Raw genomic sequence first — 21,617 nt, 5'->3', positions numbered from 1 at the left:
TTTTTTTTTTTTTCCTTTTCCCCCTTTTTCTCTCTTCTTCTCGCACCTTTCTTCTTCGTTCCATTTGCATCCCAAAGGAGTCTGCTGACAGGATCCACGCGCAGCGTATGTCAAAGCTTGAGAAACGTGACCACGATGGGCTAGAAACGGAGTATGGGAGCCGGTGCTGAGTCCTGACTCGGCGAAATGTATAAACAAACCATCATGACATATCACGGTACTTTCGGGCCAAGGGCGTTCGGGGGAAAGGTGCTTTTCCTACCTGGCATGGTAGCGGTTTCTCTGGCGGTGCAACCCCGCGTTGTAGGCCATACTCTTGTCTTGCATTAACCTGAGCACGATTACTTGAATCCACGCAAATTGGGCCTCGTCGGTATTTTCGAAGACGGAGTCGTCCTCTCAACAATAGCCTGGCGCGAGAAGGCTCGCCGGCAGGCACACATATAGTACTTGCAAACGAACCAAAGATAGCGACAAGATCTTGTCGGCGATACATCTCGGCCTTTGAAAGCTCGAGACTTCGTCTGCATGCTTTCCCGATGTCTGGCAGTTTAGTCACAGGTACAATGTCGCAAAAAAGAGGATGGAAGAAGAAAACGCTTCATTGATTCTAATAAGCCCGGTCCTAGTATTTCATCTCCCTAGGGTACCTGGGCAATAAAATTCCGCATCTACCATCTCATCTCATATCTGGCTCATTGGCTCCTTTGCTACTCATCTAACCCGTGGTGCTAATAACCACGTTTCAAACCCAACAGACACTCCCTGCCAGGATGGACGATCGCCGTTGATTTATTTTTTATCGTCAACAAAAAGGGGAGGAATGAGAATGCCCCCGGTCATTTAATCTGATCGGGTGTGCATGGAAAGGCAGCAGAGCCGGTTCGGGTGAACGGATAAATGATAGGTCAGGTTGAGGAAGTGGTCAGGCGTGTGCAGCGATGGGGCGCGCACTCGCGTGACGACGCCGGCTTTTTCGTATGATCGCTTTAAGCGAAGATCCAGAGCTTCTCAGTGGTGAAGTACTATGAAGGGGGGGAATTGATTAGCGGGGGGGGCATTTTCTTTCCATGACACGAGTGGAAAGCTTTATAGAGGGAGGGGGCAAAACTCACGTTGGTGGGGGCGTTGAAACGGGTGTTGATGTCGAGGCCGGAGATCTTGGCCAGATCCTCATCGGAGAGATCGAAGCTGGTGCAGTCGAGGTTCTGGACGAGGATCTCCTGGCGGCTGGTCTTGGGGATGACGGCCAGACCACGCTGGGTAGCCCAGCGGAGGAGGACCTGGGAGGGGGCTTTGCCGTGCTTGTTGGCAATCTCGGTGATGACATCGTGCTTGAGGAGAGGGGTAAGGGCCTTGGCGTGGGGGAAGTCGAACTCGTCGAAAGAGGTGGGGCCGAAGGAGGAGTAGGCGGTGACGGTGATGCCCTCGTTCTTAGCGAGGCGGATGAGGTTGGGCTGGACGAGGTAGGGGTGGTGCTCGACCTGGAGGGTAGCGGGGACGATCTTGGCGTGGCGGAGGAGGTCATAGATCAGCTGGCCCTGGAAGTTGGAAATGCCAATGGAGCGGGCAAGGCCCTTCTCGACGAGGCCCTCCATGGCCGTCCAGGTCTCCTGGATGGTGGCGTCGGAGCGGCGGATCTCGGAGACGCCGTCGTAGAACCAGCCGGGCGGGTAGCGGACGGAGGGGTCGACGTGCTCGAGGGCGACGGGGAAGTGGATGAAGTAGAGGTCGAAGTAGTCGATGCCAAGGTCGGCGAGCTGCTTGCGAGCCATCTTCTCGACGTGCTCGGCCTTGTGATCGGTGTTCCAAAGCTTGGAGACGAGGAAGAGCTCCTCACGCTTGACGAGGCCATCCTGGATGGCGCGGGCGACGCCCTTGCCGACCTCGACCTCGTTGCCGTAGTCTGAAGGATTCCATAGCAAGTCAGTATACAAGATGTAACTAAAAATAAATAAATGAAAAAAAAAAACCCAGGCAGGTCTGGTGCTATCCCCGATTCGTGAAAGTGTGGTGGTGAAAATTGCTGTTCGGATGTAATCAAATGTAGAAAACGATGAACAGTGAAGTGAAGTGACAAGACTTGGCAAGTTGAGCCCCGCAGAAAGACGCAGAAAGAGGGGCATTTCCAGCTTTGTCCATCACCAAAATATACAAGGGAGGGGGTTGTTGCCAAGACTGGGCCCACTGTGACGAGCATGTATGGCGGGGTCAGGATGGGCAGGGGGAGAGGGCCAGCCACAAAATGAGGGGCAGTCGTAATTGATAGGCGGGGCAGCAGCTGCACTTCGTCATGCGCGAGAGAACTTCATCCGTCGAGATGAATCGAGGTAGAAAAAAGAGACGTCTCGTTGCAACACCTCGGAGTTGGAAAGCTTCAGGTGATGTGCAAAATCCGCTTTGTCGCATGTTGAGTATCCCCGAGTAAAGTCGTCGAGCCGACTGAGGTAGAAGGTGGTGGCGTGTTGTTCTGTTGATCTGCGGTTTCGGGCGTTTTTTCTTCTTCTTTTCTTGTTGTGTTTTTTCGGTTTTTTTTTCCGCTGCCCCGTCCTTTGCGCCAACTCTCTCCTCTCTATTTACCCGCCCTTGCGTGCTTCTGACCCTCTTGACTCCTTGGCAAACTTCTGCGCGTGATATCAAGACGGTGGACACGGGGGAGCAGGAATGTGTAAATCAAAAGCGATTGGGGTGAAGATCGGGAGATCGGGATCGCGAGCCGAGAACCAGGAAGAGGGGTAATACAACGTACCAGCAGCGCCGTCGAACAGACGGTAACCGGTCTTGATGGCGTTGTAAACGGTATCGGCGGCGATGGCGTTGTCGACTTTCCACAGGCCGAAACCGACCTGGGGCATGTCGTAGCCGCTGTTCAGCTTGATGGTGGGGATGTTGACCATCTTGACGGATTTGTGAGTGGTGAGTTTGGTTTGTTAAGGGGGTTTGTAGATGTGTCGTAGGATGGAAGAGCACCGGTTTAGGACGAGGGATAATTGAGAAGGCAAGGGGAGAGAGAAAAGGGGAGAAAAAGCAAAAGGCAAGAGAAGGATGGAAGAAAAGTGGCAACGATGAAGGGGTCTTAAATAACTTTGCCGTTCTTTTCCTCCGAGCCGTCCATTCGCAAGCTTGCGCCACCCACACACCCACAGCCATCGTCACCTTTGGTCGTCCCGGCGGTAAATATTCTCGTTCAAGGAAGATCGAGGTAACGAAACTAGAAATCACCCGCAGGCCGCCATAGGTGGTCGTCTGTACTGACGCCGGCGACGCGGCGATGGGAAAAGCTTGGATGAGATCACGGAGGCATCCACCGTAGCAAGGTCATTAGCCTATCCGCGCAGCACTGATTGGCATGGGTAAAGTGCTAAGTCGGGGCTGATGTGGGCCGGTCCACAGGGTCCTTTCACTGTCAAGAAGGGAAAGAAGGGGACGGATGGTGGAGGAACACTATGAAGTTATGAATTGGGGGACCCCGGCCACGATTCGCGCGTTTAACCGGGCTCAGGCTCAAAGCTTGAGCGACTTTACCAGCGGATTCATCCCCCTCAGATACTTCCCCTCAGCTATATCCATAGCTTTCTTTTTTTTTTCTTTTTTTTTCTTTTTTTCTTCTTTTTTTTTCTTTTTTTTCTTCTTTTTTTTCTCCTCCCTCCTTTCTCCCCATCTGTTTTCTTCCGATCTTTCTCTTAGGTGGGGGCGAATTGGCCGCGATCTCTGTGTAGTGCCATTCCCTTTGACACGTGCCCAGGCCTCGAAGCAATACTTAGCTGCGCGTGCTGAGGTAAGGCGCGTTTCTCGGTGAGACGACAGGTGAAGGCCTTGGCAACGTCGAGACGAAGAGCAGGCTGTCGCCCATGGTTACTGCCCTGGTCTACCTAGATCTCCCTTGACTACAATGCGCCAGCGCCAGTCTCTCTCCATGAGAAAAGGACAGGTGTCGTGCGGCCTTGACCTCCGGACAAAGCCGGGCGGAGGGCGGTTTTGGGGATCCATGAGTGGACGACATTCATAAGAGGCTGGCATCGTGACCTCGAAACTAGGTAATTAGAGGACGAGCATGAAAATGAAGCACCACTCTTCGGATTCGCCAAGGCGTAAAGGAAACCAGCCACTCTGTCAGCCGAGCCAATCTTAACGGGGCAATTCGTTTGTTTGGATCGACATCTTGAAACGAGGCGGAACGGCTGTTTCTCAGACACCTCAGTGCCGATCAGCAGCTTGGTTGCATGTTAGGATTGGTTCCGAGAGGACCGAATTTGACATGATCACTGGGACTCAAACATCAGCCGATTCTCCCCTTTGGGCATCTCCAGCCTATAAATATTGGCGGCTCCACTGACATTTGAAAGAGCGAAGTAGCGCCGGCGCGGCGGCATTGCCGGGAGAAACTGGTTTGCCAGGACGACTCGACGGCTAAGACGTGAGACTTGCTGTCGAGGGTAAACCCAAAACGGTGTCTGTTTCCGGGTTCCGAGAATGCGATGGCTTTGTGTACTTTGCGCGTCTCTCAGTCACTCTCTCTCTCTCTCTCTCTCTCTCTCTCTCTCTCTCTCTCTCTCTCCCCCACACACGCACACGCACACACAACACTTCCACACGTGTAAGCGGGCGTCGTGGTGATTCTTCTGCATTATTCCGGCGGAAGCAAACCGGAAATTTCAACCAACGGCCCCGTCCGAGTCGAGTCTGAGTAATATTGACCTGTGTGCAAGTGTAGCTGGGGGGTGACCAAGCTGTGTTTCCCACAGTGACACAGGCGCTAGGGCTGTTTCGGCTTTTAGGCTAATCTGTGGCTGGAGCGGTTAATCCTGGGTCCCCGCATTTCCCCCTTGAAAGGGAAAGCCCCTGTATCCGTACGTTACGCCTAAAGTCATGCGTCTCGCTATCCGTCATGTGACTTTCTATCGCCAACGCATCGCAACTATTACCGGCCCGGTGCCACGCCAGGTTTCAACCCTCCCTCCGGCACTTCAACTCCCCGAGCCAACCTCACGACAATCAGTTTCCCCTTTGGCGCCTCACTTTTCGCGAGGTCTCGTAATAGCCTAGGAACGACAACATCATCTTTCTCGTGCCTCAGATGTCCAAACCATGACCACGGTAATTAACCACCGGTCGGGTTCCTCCCTGAGCCCTCAACCAGACTCTCCCTCCCGACCAGCGATTTAGCAGACTTGACGTTTTCTTTTCCTCTCGGACCTACACGATGACCAAGAGCATTTTGGTCAAATCTCCCAATGCTCCTCTCCCAAGTGATGCACTATCAGGTCGATGTCTCATCGTCTTCACTGATTCCCTTCTTTCCCGATGTTCTCCTCGACAGCATTTGTTGACAGTACCTGGGCGTAGGATAGACGGTGGCTCAAGTCAAAACCCGTTCTTCTGTCAATGAAGCCGCGGGTTGTAGTATCATTCTACATGTTACGGGGATTCTCCCTTTGTTCCTCCTGGTTTTCAGCAAAGGCTGTGTCTTGCGAGCATTTTGGCTTGGAATGGAAGCTTCTTTGTTGCGCCTCAAAGGACGTTAAGGCGCAGAGGCCGTTGTGGTCTATTTTTGTCTATTTTTTGGCTCTCCTCCGGAATAGGAAACAAGATGTCCTTGTCCTCGTGAAAAGCATTGGGGAGTTCTTTGGAACTCCCAGGTCAACCTCCATCCAGCTCCGCCCCCCGATATGCTCAATGGGTTTATGTCTCGACCCTATTATCTCGTCTTGCTAGATTTAGCGTCTCGGACACTTTGAGTCGGGACCTTTGAAGATTGGATTTGTGCTTTTGTTCTGTTTTCATCGAGTCTTTCACTTGATTTTCGGTATAACATGGGGACTCTGCGCAAAGATCCAAACCACCTACCACAGTCTCGCCTCGCCTCTTCCTCTAACACAAATATACGTTTCAGTCTCTCATCACCACAGCGAAACCAACAAACCCAATAACATTGCCAACAAGAGAATTGCTCCCATAACCAAGCATCATAGGCCTCCGCCCCAGCAGCCAACATGACCGAAGCAGCAGCGGAGGAGAACCCCTATTCCGTTGACGACAGGCGTCATTTCAGAAATTCATCCTGCCAGCAGGCTGCACGTTATAGGGGAGGATCATACAGGCAGATCGATCGCCATGGCAGGTTTAGTAGAAAACCAACGGATTACAGCTACGCCCACGGCGCTGGCCCCCGACTACCAACGGATCAGCTTTACTTGGGGAAAATGGAGGAACGCACCCTCCTTGAACCGCTAATACAGGGAGGTGAGGGCAGGAACCTGGGTTACGGCATCACGCTGACGAAGGTTCTCGCGGTGGGCGGATTTGGCATCGCCGCTTTGGTTGAGTATCAACCTCGGCGGAAAGGAGCAGAGAAGATCAAGTGTGTCATGAAGCTCGACTTGTACGGTGTTAACGAGCTTCAGAACGAGGAATATTATCTCAAGGTAGGTCACGAGAAACCTGGGCTTCTCAGCTGCACTCCCCGACTCCCCCCCTCACACCAACCAACTACTACCCATGTGGGCGTCCAGGTATTGACTTTTCCATCCAGCTCTTCCAAGGTGCCAGACACGTCGTTCAGATTCTCGACGCTACGGACGAGATCAAGGCTCGCCGCGAACAGGACTTGCGGGCCCGCGGTCTATGGGTGGAGCCCGCTGAACGACCCAGCGTACTGATCCAGCTCGTGCAACGCGATTGTCGTACGGAGGACCTGCACGACACTGATCATGAATTCGACATCCAGAAGCAACGCCATCGCAATTTCGTCTTGCTGGAACAGTGCGAACACGGCAATCTCATGAACTGGCTTTACAAGTCTGCGACGAAGATAAATCCCTTGACGCATAAACTGGGATACACGTGGCCCGACAGGATCCTATGGGAGTTGATGGAGTGCTGTGAGTTCTCCCCGCCCCCGAGGGCTGGGATATGTTGACTGTATGTTCATTGGAGACTAACGCAAGTACCGCAGTGGTTCGAGGGTTGATTGCTGTGGCGTACCCTGTAAAGAACTATCCACCTCACGGCTTTGACCCGAAAGCCCCAGTCCACGAATCGATCCCACCTCGCTCTGGGGGTGCCTCTGGGCCCGGTGCGGTACCGGATCCCCTCGAGCTGTGTCACTTGGATCTCAATCCCTACAATTGTACGTCACCCTCATCCATGCCCAACTCTCTCTCCCAGACGTGTCTTGGTGACGGACAGCCGCCGAGACTTAGGTTTTGGGTCACAGCTAACATACTCATAGTGCTTGTCGGCGCTGCGGGCCACGGCGGCGGCCACGGCCACGGGACTAGACCTATAGTAAAGGTAAGGTGTTCCAAAACAAGGGGTGAAGAGAATGATTATCTAACAGCCTCAGATGGCCGATTTTGGGGGCATGTGGGACTTCACACCAGCCAAGGTCGAGGAGAACCCAGATCAGTTTCCGTAAGCACGTCCCTCCACTTTGCGGCCTGCGCCCGTAACCAAACTGAGTGCTAACCTGTGGAACTCATGTACAGGGAAGAGATTTTCTGGTTAGCCAGGAATGAGGGCAAGTTTTGCTCCAGATTTCCTGTAAGAAAACCCCCCCCAAGTCCCAGCGATGTCCAACATATATCTCGGGCCCAGGGCACGAAAATCTGACAGATTATTAACACGGTTCAGGAACAATTTACCGATGAATGGGACGAGTTTACGTCGTTCATGGGGGTCTTCGGACCCCGAGAAGTGAACCGATTCATTGGAAGAGGCGCCCCGAAGCCGGAAGTCGCAGGCAATTTCGGGATGCACTCCAACATCTATCAAATAGGGGTCACGGTATGCAAAAACTCCCTCGCAGTTTCTGTCCTCCACCGTCTGAGACTTCTCTTACATCTACGGCACCCAGCTTGTGGGGCACTCTCACCTGGATTTGCTGACCTTCTTTTTCCCTCGTAGATGTGGATGGCGATTACGCTTCACGTATTCGAACCACCAGTCAAAGAGGGGACCTATAAGGATAGAAACGGCAACGACGTCCTCACATACGGAGCCGCCCTCTTGGACAAACGGTTCTCGCACATCGACCTTAAGCTCCGGCAGTTGGTGCAACGTTGCATGGCACACCATCCCCGTGACCGACCGAGGCTGGAAGAGCTCCGCGATGAGATCCGGGCCCGCACTAGAGAATGGTTCCGCATGACGGACGAAGAAGCGAAAGAATGGTACAGGGTCTTCTTCACAACGCCGGATTATCCAGAATACCGCGACCCTTCCAAGAAGACGGAGAAGGATGGGGGCCCCACTGCAGGAGGCGGTGCCGGCAAGAAGAAGAAGCGTGGGACACCCGGGGGAGGCGATGGAGAGGCCAATCCCGGTCAGAAGAAGAAGCGTCGAAACACAAAGACGTGAGATGCGTCTTTCTGTCCGCATGTCGCTGCAAGTGGGAACGGCGCAGGGCTCACAAGAGGAAGGAAGCCGAAGACAGAACCCTAGCGCTGTTTGGTGGGTTGAGCTTGACGTATTATCGGTTACTGGTTGGGATGCTGCATATTTGTGTGTCTTTCAAAATAGATCCTATGTTTTCCTCGTTGACGACGGTTCCCTATACCTATTTCCCCTGGGATTCTGGCTTGCCACGGTCAAAAACAGTCGTGAATCGCAAGAGTTCGTGATGCATCGGGCAGCGAGTGCAGTGGGGGGTTCTGTGGGGGTGCAGCTTGGAGAGTTCTGATCTTCGTGCCTTATGTAATGTACCTTAAGGGACCTTAAGGTACCTATGTGAATGTAGCGAGATATGACGTCAATAATCAGGGGTTATCTTTCCAAACTGGGAGTTACCTTACGAATACAAGCAGGTATTGTTCGTACAAACGCACACGACATCCCAAGATGAGGAAAGCGCAACCATTTCATCTCGCATATGTCAGTCAGTGTTCTCCTTGTCCAAGACGGTTTCACCCTGTCTTCCTTGAAATGTTACGGAGTAACTACAGGTAAGGTAGGTTGCATACCTGTTCAACACAACAACAAAGCGCCGTCTGCAGAGTAAGTCATTTCTCCTCTCGAGTAGACGCAAGAATACCGCTATTGGACTTGCCTTTGTGCACGTCGGACAACACCACCAACCTACCTAAGGTAATCTGCGAGACGATCTCGCAATAGCTGGACCAGGGCGCAAGAAAACAGGCCGGAAACGAATTCGGGGATGGACGTGACAAAGGCACTGCCCGTGTCTTTTGAAACGGAGTCGTCACAGAAATCCGGAGATCAACAGTCTTGGACATCAGAATCGCCGTCTCCCAAGCCTCCACCCACAGCGGAGGAGCAGAATCGCTTGTCTCGTGTCCACCCCCCTCGGACACTGAGGGAGCGCTTTCTCCATACCTTACCTTACTACACCGGCCCTCATGCTGTCAGCTACCTCGAGATGGAATGTCCCGTCCGTGGGCCCAGAACCGTGTCGAAGCTGCAGCGGAACAACGCTCCTCTCCTTCGACTCGATACCGTCCTCTTCTCCGTCTACTACCCGTGCGACCCACACATCGACAAGCAAGACGGCGAAGAGCAGAGTAAGAAGGAGAGACGTGGGAAGAAGGGGGGGATGGGGCAGAGGCACAAAGGGAAAAAGAGCCCGCAGCAGGCAAGGGCGAATTGGCTGCCGCGGCCCAGAATACAGACCTGCAGGGGATACTCCAACTTCCTGAACATCCCGCATGCCCCTGTCACCGCTTACATTGCCTGCACGTCCATGTTCACCAAGCTCCCAGCGTTTCGGAACGCGCAGCTGACGGGGCGATGGCCGCCCTGCCGTGCAAAAGACGACGACCCGAGAGACCAGACGCGGCAAACGGCCGACGGCACGGGGCGGCGGCCGAGATTCCCCGTCATCGTGTTCAGCCACGGGCTCGGCGGGTCGCGGACGGCGTACAGCACCATTTGCGGCGAGCTAGCGAGCTACGGTTTCGTGGTGGTGGCCATGGAGCACCGCGACGGCAGCGGGGCGCGGACCTACGTCAACCTGCCGGAAAACCGCCAGCTCTCGGACGTGCAAGTCGATCCCGAGGCGAACCTGAACGTGTCGGACGCGCGGGGGAAGAGGATGAAGAAGCCGCAGCGCGAGGGCAGGGCGGCGCCGCAGCAGTACTACGTCGACTACCTCTTCCCCAAGGGCAACGTGCAGGACACCTCCCCGCACAGCGCGCACGGGGTGGACACGAAGCTGAGGACGGCCCAGATCGAGATGCGGCTGGCCGAGATCGAGGAGGCCGTCTACGTGCTGGGGCGGATCAACGAGGGGGCCGGCCGGGAGGTGGCGGCCGCGAACCTGCGGCGCAAGGGCAACGTGGGGTCGAGCTCGAAGGGGCTCGAAGGCATCGACTGGGCGGCGTGGGAGGGTCGTCTTTACCTGGACGAGGGCGTGACGGTCATGGGCCACTCCTTCGGCGGGGCCACGACGGTGCAATGCCTGCGGACGGAGAGGCGGTTCGAGTGGGTGGGACAGGGCATCGCGCTGGACGCGTGGGGCCCGGCGACGCCGTCGGCCGGGGCGGCGGAAGGGACGGGCGTCATCGATAAGCCGCTCCTCTCGATCGGGTCCGAGGCGTTCATGCACTGGGAGGAAAACTTCGACCGCGTGGTAGGCGTCTGCCGGGAGGCGGCAACGAGCGGCCGAGGGCGATCGTGGATGATGACGATCCGTGGCTCGACGCACCTGTCGCAGACGGACTTCGGGGTCCTGTACCCGACTTGGATGGATCTCCTGTGCAAGACGCTGGTAAACCCCCTGCGGGCGCTGTACCTGACTGTGGCGCCGTCGATGGAGTTTCTCAGGCTCGTGTTGTCGGCGGAGCAGGTGGAGGGGGCGCGGGGCGTGGACTTTTGGCCCGACGAAGGGATCCTGCGGACGGCGGTGGAGCCCGAGGCCGAGGTGACAAAGGAGCACCGGCCGGAGGAGAAGTGGATCGCGTCGCGACTGCGGGTGGACAACGAGCTGAGGCTGCGGGCGAGGAGATGGCTAAGGTGGACAAGGAAAAAAGAGGAAAAGGGAAAGGGAAAGAGGGGCTTATTAGTGGACTGGGATGACGGCAACGAGATATGGATGCATTTCAGACCCGAACGGGGGGTCATGGATCGAGAGGGAGATGACGAAGCAAAGCTAAACGCGAAAAACGATGTGGAAGACGAATCATCATCGAGAGCGAGTTCGGCCCGGGAGGGTACAGCGGTCAAGCCCGAAGAAGACATGACGAGCTGGACCACGAGGACAATCGACGCGGTGGTGGGGGGCGGCTAAGAACACCGGGCTGTATGTCTCATTGAATGGGCATGGATAGAGCAAGCGAGAGTACCTTGCTATCCGTATCTCGTACTAATAGAAGGTATTCGTAGGTGGGAATAGAGCGCAACGGTAAGAAGTGTTGTCGGAGTAGTGGGACTCGTGGCGAGCTGGGCGTCCCGCTGTCCACACGCACCGCTTACATTGGGCCTACAGGTTAGTTATGCGTTCTCTGCTCGGCGAATTCATAATAATCAACTGCCTTGGAAATTTCCAAAGAGTCGGACGCATGGTATAGTCTCCATGAACCATGAGGAATTGGAAGTTTGGAAAGCAGAGGGCAAAGAGATGCCGAGACGACATTTTTCAACGGCCGGCACAGCACCGAAATTAGTGAGCTTAGGTAATGACCAGCTAGCTACATGGTACATTGCACTGTGCTCATCTGCTCTTGTGGGACAAGGATTTACAGTTCAATCAACCGTGTACGAAATAGAATCAGACTGTATACACGCATTACCTAATATCAGACCAAGGGGTTCCAACACAACGTATCACGATAATCCGACCATGCGGCTAACAATGGGTCCGTCGCAAATCCTGGAATGAGGTGCGGTGGGTACCTCTCAAGTACTTCTCTAGTGTACACAGCTTCGTACACGTGTACCAAGCACTCCGTGATTCACGATACCTTACTTACTAGAAAGTGATGTAGTGTATATGGGCCCAAGTTAGATACGGATGGTCAGATATTTCCTTAACTGGAGGCTACCTTAGGGATAATAGCCAGGTCTTATGATGCCCAGCCTTTAAGCAGCAACCTGTTCTGTTCCGAAATCGTTCAAATGTTTTGGTATGTACCTATGTGCCTTTGGTACCTGAAATACACGTGTAGTTTGGCTGAGGTCGCGACCTGCTGAAAAACATAACGCTAAACCCTGTGAAGAAAAGATGGGTGCATCCTAGATGATCAACGGGCCAACAGCCAAAGACAACGCTCAACGCCTCGTATCCTGAGCACAAGCTGAAAACCCAAGCTGGAGACACACCACCCAGGCTACCATGATGTTGATGCACGGATATCCGTCCTCCGTATTCCCAAACGTACCTTCTCATTCGTCTTGCCCGATTTGTTGCCCCAGAAAGGCGTGTTTCGATGACCAGTCACTCTTTCACAAGGATAATAGGCACAACAAGGGCCCTATTTCGTAGAACAAAAAGCGCCAACCAGCACCAAGATAACTCGAGGGTCAGGTTGTTACATAGGTTCAGGGGAGCATGATAATCCGTAAGCGCATGGCCTGGTGCTGGAGTTGCAGATGTGTAATTACTCATCGGCCGCCAGACTCGGACATCGAGAAGAAACTTGGATCGGAATAGGAGAAAGCTCGTCATTCAACATCCTGTTTGCTGTTTGCTGTCCGTCACAAGCGGCTTTTCTTTCATCCCGAGATCCCTGATCCCCAGCTGGCCCTCCGTGGGTCGACACCCAGCGGCCCCTCCATCTTCTTCGTTTGGTTCTTCGTTCTTTTCCTTCTCTCATTGCTCTTATTTATTCCTGTGAATTTATTTTAAAGGAAAACGAGAGGGGGGAGACATCGTTTTATCATTCATTACCTCGGTCTCTTTGAAGTCATATCGGCCCGTCCTGTTGAGAATCGAAAGAAATCTGAGCCGAAACCAGACTTTTCAACTCCGAATTATTTCATGATAACTCTTAAGGTACAACGTAGATAAGGCGAAAGCCATCCATATTATAACAAATTTATGGCACCCTGACAATTCATTCTTTTGCCCATAAGAAGTCCCGCATATAATTTGAGTTACCTACGGCATGTACATCACTCTACGTACTCCTCTCACACATTATCTACTAAGTGGTTCCTGCAGCTGCGAATAGTGGCCTATCTACAGTAGGGTAGGTGCATCCCGGGTCAGGTCCATTCACCCAACCATCAGCACCTCCAGGGTCGTGCCTACCTCTGGACATATAACTGTGGTTGTAGATAAACTGATATTAAACTCGGAGGCTAAGCTAAGGGTAGGTATGGGTCTGAGTAGGGCGAAAAGTTAAGCTAAGGGTAGGTATAGGGGGTGGTTAGTGCTAGATCATATAATATACGCGGATGCCTTAAGTAAGCGTTAGGCCTTAATAGAGGGGTAGATAATTAAGGGGTAAGATAGCGAGAAGATGAATAAATTAAGATAGTGGTGACGTGAAATAGCTAGGAAACGATTCGGAAACGATTCGGAAATGTTTTAAGAGACGGATATTATAAATTTCGATTCGGAAATAGATCCTGATAGTAAGATTTAGCTAAGGAGCTACTAGAGCCAGAATATTAAGAAAATAATTTTTATAATCTAAGATTTCTTAAGAATAAGAATCTAAGACTATATTTATATAGACTATATTCGAATCGTCGACCTACTAGATATATAATTAGAAGGAATAAAGTATAATAGGTATATATCTATTAATTCATACTTTTTAGTTTCTTTTACTAATATAGATTAGATTCTATTAAAAGTCTAAAATAACCTAATCCTAATCTCTGCTTTTACCTATACTAATAGTAGACTTACCCTAGGCTCTTAAGCTATATAAGTTAATAAAATTCTATATATAGCTAGGATACCCGAGATACCTAAAAGCTGCGTTACGGGTATAGTAATTATTATTCTAGCGGACGTTTTAAGTAACGAGGAGAAAAAGAGTCTATAGAAAATAGTAGGTTATTCCTTTCTTCGTTATCTATATTATAATTATTAACTTAACCTAATATAGATCTAGTACAAGATAGCTTAAAAGTAACCTGCATCGCGTTCTATAAGCGCTACGCTTAGAGACGCTCTAGTTTTCCGTTATACGTATACTTATTAAGGTAGTAAAGCGTGTTAATATCTATCTATAATAGACTTCTATCACGATCGTGTTAGTCTATAACTCCTTAACGAAATTAGTTAATAACGCGTAGACGTAAAAGACCTTACGCTATAGAAAAAGGCTATTAGGTAAGTAATTAAGAGATATATAGGATACCCTTAAGATAAATCATTAATACGGTTTAAGATAGGTATAGGCAATATAGGTAAGATTTAGTAAAAAGATTACTTATATGAACGCGTAAGACATATATATACTAATAGTAGATTCTAGCGGCTACCACGTAAGTATTACTATTTAATACGTTATATTATTAAAACTATTCCTAATAAACTAAAGTATCTTACGGACTTTTAATAATATTATATACGATACTAGTCTTAGACCCCCGCCGACGCGACGCGTTCCTATCTCGTTACTATTATTCTATCGATCTTCTACCCTTACCTAGATCTTATTAAATAGAGTCTTAATCCCGTAATACACGGCGCGCTAATAAATCCCGATAAGATATACTATTTATTCGCGACAAATCGCAGGAAGCGCCGGATATATAGTACGTATATCCAGAAATAGCCTAAAAACGATTCGGAAACGATTCGGGATCTATTTACTAATTTTTCTAAATAGATAAAGTTTATATCAGAGGCCCTAGGTAAATTCAAATACGAAAATACGACGTCGAGTTTAGATTTTTTATTCTATACGATTTCGGCATAACGCTATAGATTATTATAACCTCCTATAGAATATACACTTATCCTCCGCCACCTCCTTTAAAAGCCCCCCCTTCTATTATTAATAGGATTATAAGAGTCCTTATAAAGATTAAAAATCCGATTATTAAATTAAACGTGTTCCTTAAGTCGAGTAAACTTAAAGAGTTCATCGCCGAATATAGAGAAAAAACCATTATTGATATCTATACTAGTCTTACGAGTAGCGATTACCTTAAGTATATTATTTGTAAGTAGTAGATTATCCTATTTCCTTAGAGCGGTTATAGTCTTACTTTATTACTTAAGCAGATAAAAGAGGTAAACTAATGAGTATACATAAGTATACTTTAATTATATTTTATAAGCGTATTCTAATAATATTCCCTTAGTATATTTAGTATTTATACTAATCCGAGAGGAATTATATAGTAATCTGTTTTTTTTATAAGTAGGTAAAATAGTAGACCTTTCCCGATATAATATCGTTTTTCGTCGACGCAAATTATAAATATATTAACGGACTTAAGTAAAAGGAAATTATTCAGGCCTAGTATAGCTATACCTCAGAAAGAGGTATACTCCAGAATCGTTTCCGAATCGTTTCTGAATCGTGCCAGCTAAATTTTACTGAATGATTCTGAATGATTCTGAATGTTTCTGAATGTTTCTGAATATCTAGAAACGTTTCCGAATCGTTTCTAAATAATCCCTAATATCGTCTAGTTCTTCTACTTATAAGGTGCTATACTAACTCCGAGATAATAAAAATATATCTTTATATATTTTACCAGGTCTTTAAGATTCTAGAGGATAAGTATAATATTCATATTAAGTGGAAATACCTCCACGGAACAGGTCTTCTTAGAGTAACTTTAGATTAGACTTTACCTATAATCCAGGGATTTAGTAAATACCTCTAGTAAAAATACCGGCTACACAGATTATAGAAAACTCAGGTATTATACTATATACGACTCTATATAATTTTTTTCCGGCGCGGTATTAAGAGTATTTTAGGCGGTAACCTAGTAAAGGGGTAAGGCTCTGCCTACTATATTCTTATAACTCTGCTAGAATACTAGAGTAGTAAGGATTATAATAAGCTTTATAACGCGATTAGCTATAAGTATTATCTAGAAACGATTCGGAAACGTTTCGGAAAGCTAACCTATCCTTTAGGGATAATACCTTAGTTCCATGACTAGGCGGCTTATAAGCGATTACCGTATATCGCTACTAGATTCTATTAAGCTACCTTAAATATCCTAGCTTAGGACTAGGCACTAATTCCGAGCTATTCTAATACGGTGGAGGTTATACACTAAGCCTTATATGTATAGACTAGACGAAGTGTCTATATCCTTAAGGTTATTAAAGGGTAAGTATTAAGCGCGATATCCTGATTCTACTTACTAATATTTATAGATATCGTGTCTATAACTAGAATCTAGTCTTAAGAGATTTTATAACGCGTTCCCTCTAAGTCCTTAGCTCGTGGCGAAATACTAGGATAAGCGGCCGGCTTAAGAGTATAATAGGTCGGACTAATAAGCGATATAATTTTTTATTACGCGTCTAAAGTTTTACTAACCTTTAACTATTCTAGAGCGAAAATATCTGTAGGTTAACACGGAAGGGGATAAAGCTTCTCGCGAGCGCTTACAGAGTCGTGTAATAATATCTAGTCGATCTATTTCGAGATCACCTCTTAATCCTCCGGAGGATTTTAGAGGTTTAAACCGTGATAGTATAGAGTCAGATTCGCGAAGCTCTTGAATAAGAAGCATAAAGAGCGTGTCCTTAAGTGGAGTTCCTCTAAGACACGCACGAAGTCAGCGCGTAAACGCTCCACGTAATCTTCACTAATACGCTATATTAGGGCATGTTTAAGCTTTATAAGAGTCGTTATCTTTTAATAAAAGGAATCTAGCTCTTAAGGAACGCCGACGCGAAATAGAACAAAAAGATCGTTAATTAGAGGCTAAGATTAAATAGTAAAAGCACGAAGATAAGCGGCGGTATAAGCTAGAACTAGTGCGGCTTAATCTTAAGAGAGAATTATTACTACGATTAAATTGATCGAGTTAGATAGGCGTCGGGATCGTTATTCTTTATTATTATAATTATTTAGCAAAAAAAAAAAATTAAGTGAAAAAACAAGAAAAAAACATAAAAAAACACTACTAAAAACGCCTTTATATATACCATGTTATTATTACTAACGCCGTAAAAATAGTAGCCCGGCGCTATAGAAACGTTTCTAAAATATTTCCAAAATAACTATTCACTCCTCGTTATTAGGAGTAGAAGGACGCGCCCGATCAATGCGATAATATTAGGGAGGGGGGCGGGCAGGGGTCGAAAATTCTAGTAGAAGAGTTATTAGTTTAAAGGCTCTAATTCTAGAGTAAGATACCGACTTACTAGATACTATTTCCCTATCCGCTATATTCTTATAGCGATATTTAGCCTATACTGTATAAAGATAGTTATAGTAAGGAGGGGGGCAGCCTAGGAAATATATACTATTAGTGAAATATACTATAGTAAACAGGAAAGGCAATATACTACGATTAACAGAGTTCTACTCTATACACGCCTAATAACGCTCTCTATTTTCCTATCTAAAGATATCTAGTTTTATAGGAAGGATATTAGGCTAAGAAATCAGATATATTAGTAATAGACTCGGAATGGTTTCTGAATCGTTTCTGGATAGTATCCTATATTTCTATTAGTATCTTTAGGCATAACCCGAAGATATATATCTTTAGCCACCGCTTTAGCTTTATAAGGAGTGTTAAGGGTTTTGTTAATCCCTATAGCCAGTTTCTGTATAGCCTTATAGTACTACGCGGTAAGGGCGTTATCCCTCGCGTTAAGGGAACCGGAAGCACTAGGGGCGGCCTAGGTATAATAGGTGGTGTGGATATGTTTTTTAAGGGCGCCGAGTAAAGAAAATTTCGATCGCTATATAGATATAATTAGTTAAAGGCTTTAAGTATTCTTATAAATAGAAATAAACTTATATTAAAGCATAAGTCGCTATTTTCTTCTATATACCTGTAAAAAACTTCTCCTATAGCTATAATAATCACCTTACCAGTCTTTAAAGAGTATTAGTAAGCTATAACGTATTAGATTAGTGTATATACTTACTCTATTAGTCTTAAACTCTGGCAAGGTGCTATAATGCTATCAGAATATACAGTGCTTATACGTTGCCACAGGACTGGCACTAGACTTATACATAGATAGGGGGATCGTAGTCAGGTCAGACTATCAGAGATACGACACGTCGAGGTCAAGTAAGCTAGTCAGCTTAGATTTAGAATGTTATAGGTATACTGTGAGGAGTAATAGGCGACTGCTAAACGATATAAGATCACTTAGTGACTGGTAGGAACTAAAGAGGGGGTATCGTAATAAGATTATTCATTGAGTCCTTCTAAGACTCTAGGAACTGTAGAAGGCACTCCCCTCTTTATACCTACCTAAGGTCTTCTAACCAAGTGGGTGGCGAGAGGCCTCCTTAAGACTAAGTTTAGGCGTAAGCTGGTTCCTAAGCTGACCAGCTTACTAGATCTAAGCTGACTTCTAAGCTGACCAGCTTACTTAACCTCGACGCGTCGTATCTCTGACGGTCTAACCTGACTACGATCCCCCTATCTATATATAAGTCTAGTGCTAGTCCTGTAGTAACGTATAAGCACTGTATATTCTGATAATATACCCCTCTCTAAAAATACTCCTATCCTTAGGAGCGTAAGTGCGGATAATCAAAGAGGGATTAGTTATCTAGTAAAGGGAACCTGTATTATTACGAAACTCTTTAGGATAACCGTCTTTATTTAGACCGGGTTCTTTCTTCCCACTTAGAGTAGTCGAGGAAGATAATAAGCGTTCACCCTTAAACCGTAAACATAGCCACGTCTAACTAAAACGTTATTTAGGCATAAAGGTCCTAAGGGCAGTATAATTAGTTTAAAGCACGAAGTAAAAAAGAATCTATAAATAACTATCGTATAAATAAATAACGTGCCTAAAATATCCTTAAAGCAAGTATATAAAGAGATTGCTTATAGTGTTACCGTTAACCAGCACGGTTCTTATTATAGTAAGAATAAAAGGATACAGGAGGTCTAATAGCAGGTGTAAGGTGTTATCGTGGTAGATATAAGGAAGGCATACGCGGTTCCCTAGGGTTAGATAACCTCTTACTATAGTAATAATAATAATATTAACCATTTTCTCGTATAATCTTTCTCTAATCCTTTTCTTTCCTACTTTAAGCATATATTCATAGTTCTTATACTACAGGTAAGTGGTTCTGTATATTTCCCGTTAACGATTAATAAGTAATAAGGGGTAGCCTTTATTTATAATACTAAATAATTTCTAATAACGCGCCGATAATTCTTATTATTATATCTAATAATCTGACTAAAGATTAGCTAGCGCTTATTATAGAGTATATAGAGAATTTACGCTAGGAGAATATAGCGCTACGGCTAGTGTTAGGCTAGTAAGATACTATTACTAATAATAATAATAACACTCCTACTAGAGTGGTTAACTAAGGTAATAGCCCCGTTATTAAGCTATTATTAGATAGCGAGTACGCTCCTAATAAGTATAAAGAGAATAATAATAATAGTGTTATTATAATTAATAACGATTCCTTCGAGGGGTTCTCTAAGGGAGAGGGTAATAAGGTGGTTATAGTGAACCACGGGGAGGAAGAGGAGGACGAGGACGATACTAACCCGGATACGGTTAATAATATCGATAAGGACGAGGATATAGCCGATACCTATAAAGACGATAACGAGCCGTAGGAGGATACTGCGTACACGGTTAAGGAGGATGTGGAGGGTACCCACCCTCGCGCTCCTTATAACCGTTATATATAGCACTTCCTCCGGCTTAAGCTAGACGGTAGTCGTGGCTATATTATCTTTAGCGCCTACAGGGAGGCGTATACTATTAATTCGTATAAATACGAGTATTACTAAGGTAATAGTTCTCGGGGTTACGTAAAGGTGAGTGATTATAACCCCTTCCCGATAAGCCACTCCTTGGATCACTAACAGACTTCTAGATAACTCTTAAGGCTAAGCTGCTAGGTAAGCGTATATAGCGTCGTCTGATTAAAGCTAATAACCGCGGCTATTATACTGATACGTAGCTTATAAGTAAACCCTGCCCCCTAAGAGAGTATGCCTTACTAACTTAGTGATAGGCCGAACTGAAGGAGCTATAGATTTTGCTGGGTAAGGCTAAGAGCAGGTATTAGGCCTAAAATCGTCGGGGCTTTAATAAGGCTCCTATAGTTCGCCGCGCCGCTAAAGAGGCGGTTCGAGATACTCGGTCTTATCAGGAAATTATAGAGAGTGCACTACTACGTTTCGTAGCTATAGGTGAACGTTTATACGAGCACCTGCTTAGTGAGCAGCCGTAGTGAAACGGGGGACTAGGGGGCGGTTAATATATAGTCACCGAGACTTTATATCGGGGGGGGGGGAACTCCGGCCTTAGAATTTTTCGCTTTTAGGTTTTTTTTCTATCTAGTATAGTAGTAAGTCCCTACGGGGTAATAATTAATTTTCCAGGCCCTAATTTAGGAGGTCTGCGGGTTCGGTATATAAATTCCTAAAGTTCTGATGCGTGAGATGTGTCTTAAGCCTGGTGTGTTAGGATTACACTCTTAAGGCGCTCTGGGTATCTATCTAGGGGGTATCTCGGGACCTCCTAGCGTAATACTCGCGAAGGAGCGATTCCGAGATATTACGCGTGGGTTCCTAAGTATTTTCCTCGTGGCCGTAGCCTTCCTACTTAATCAGGTATTATCGGCGGTTTCTATTATAATGGTGGGCCAGGATATCCTTAACTTCGTACTTATCGGACTCCTGAGGTTTTACCTGGACTTCCTTAGGGACCTGGACGCCGTCTGTACGAGGACTCCAGGGTTCTAAAAGGGAAATAGGAAAGATATTATGAATTTTTATGGTTGCCGGAAGTTTTAACTTATAGGCGAGTCCGTGATTCCCCATAACTTCCTTGATTTCGTAGGGTCCTAGGTACTTATCCGAGAGCTTCTTACTAGGCAAACCAGCTTACGCCTGAACTTAGTCTTAAGGAGGCCTCTCGCCACCTACTTGGTTAGAAGACCTTAGGTAGGTATAAAGACGGGAGTGCCTTCTATAGTTCCTAGAGTCTTAGAAGGACTTAACGAATAATCTTATCACGATACCCCCTCTTTAGTTCCTACCAGTCACTAAGTGATCTTATATCGTTTAGCAGTCGCCTATTACTCCTTATAGTATACCTATAATAAACGCTTACTACTATACTCCCCTTAAATATACTACTAGAAGGCACTAGTTAGTCGGTAGTTAGAGGGCATATTATTAAAAAAACTCTATGGCGGTCTATAAAGTATAACAGGATAGTTAGTTTCTGGATAGGAATCGTTTCCTAATCGTTTCTTAATCGTTTCCGATTACCCGCTATTAAAAATAAGAAGATATACCTAATAATATTATAAAATATAAGGAATTTGATATGGTTAATGAAAAAAGTGTATAGGAATTGATATTATAATACTGCCAAAACACTTATTATGAATAAACAGAGTGGTAATAGTAGGAAAAAGGCACGAATAGGTAAAAGAGGGGAAGAGCACGATAACGTATTTAAACGCGACTCGTGAAATCAGCGGAAACGTTTCCCCGTTACCCGAGCTAATCAGAATTCGCCCCACACCTACCCTCAGCTTAACTTTTCG

General features: G+C 47.0%; 5 protein-coding genes across 5 annotated transcripts in view; 4 read left to right on the top strand and 1 right to left on the bottom strand.

Annotated features, from left to right (window-relative positions):
* SODALDRAFT_363696 (protein phosphatase 1 regulatory subunit SDS22) overlaps positions 1-121 on the top strand; it is a gene marked incomplete at both ends in the record, with an annotated part of 1,413 nt that extends 1,292 nt beyond the window's left edge. The window contains one exon of the mRNA XM_028614580.1: positions 105-121. Coding sequence (XP_028462808.1) covers positions 105-121 — 17 coding nt within the window. The remainder of the gene's footprint in view (positions 1-104) is intronic.
* A 463-nt stretch (positions 122-584) lies between these two features.
* Positions 585-2,910, bottom strand: SODALDRAFT_329209 (NAD(P)H-dependent D-xylose reductase). Its single transcript, XM_028610876.1, has 3 exons — positions 2,750-2,910; positions 1,116-1,906; positions 585-1,025 (listed from the first exon to the last, which is right to left on the bottom strand). Exons 1-3 carry the CDS (start codon positions 2,895-2,897, stop codon positions 990-992), a joined length of 975 nt encoding a protein of 324 aa, XP_028462807.1. The 5' UTR covers positions 2,898-2,910; the 3' UTR covers positions 585-989.
* A 2,944-nt stretch (positions 2,911-5,854) lies between these two features.
* Positions 5,855-8,020, top strand: SODALDRAFT_75985 (hypothetical protein). The gene is made up of 7 exons (XM_028615658.1): positions 5,855-6,425; positions 6,533-6,881; positions 6,956-7,129; positions 7,232-7,293; positions 7,346-7,413; positions 7,488-7,542; positions 7,633-8,020. The coding sequence occupies exons 1-7, from the start codon at positions 5,994-5,996 to the stop codon at positions 7,903-7,905; spliced, it is 1,413 nt and encodes a 470-aa protein (XP_028462806.1). The 5' UTR covers positions 5,855-5,993; the 3' UTR covers positions 7,906-8,020.
* A 1,832-nt stretch (positions 8,021-9,852) lies between these two features.
* SODALDRAFT_329207 (hypothetical protein) lies at positions 9,853-11,274 on the top strand. Its single transcript, XM_028610875.1, has one exon. The coding sequence runs from the start codon at positions 9,926-9,928 to the stop codon at positions 11,240-11,242; it is 1,317 nt and encodes a 438-aa protein (XP_028462805.1). The 5' UTR covers positions 9,853-9,925; the 3' UTR covers positions 11,243-11,274.
* Positions 11,275-17,523: 6,249 nt separating this feature from the next.
* SODALDRAFT_321083 (hypothetical protein) lies at positions 17,524-20,029 on the top strand (the record flags this gene model as incomplete). The annotated part of the gene is made up of 13 exons (XM_028609594.1): positions 17,524-17,548; positions 17,679-17,741; positions 17,937-17,952; positions 17,998-18,014; positions 18,592-18,595; positions 18,784-18,803; positions 18,932-18,947; positions 19,137-19,150; positions 19,398-19,411; positions 19,519-19,664; positions 19,854-19,872; positions 19,944-19,956; positions 20,019-20,029. 13 exons carry the CDS (start codon positions 17,524-17,526, stop codon positions 20,027-20,029), a joined length of 378 nt encoding a protein of 125 aa, XP_028462804.1.
* Between the last annotated feature and the right edge of the window lie 1,588 nt (positions 20,030-21,617).

The sequence above is a fragment of the Sodiomyces alkalinus genome (assembly GCF_003711515.1).
Source record: "Sodiomyces alkalinus F11 unplaced genomic scaffold SODALscaffold_12, whole genome shotgun sequence".
In the NCBI taxonomy this organism is placed as follows: Eukaryota; Fungi; Ascomycota; class Sordariomycetes; order Glomerellales; family Plectosphaerellaceae; genus Sodiomyces; species Sodiomyces alkalinus.
This window is presented reverse-complemented; position numbering and strand designations above follow the sequence as displayed.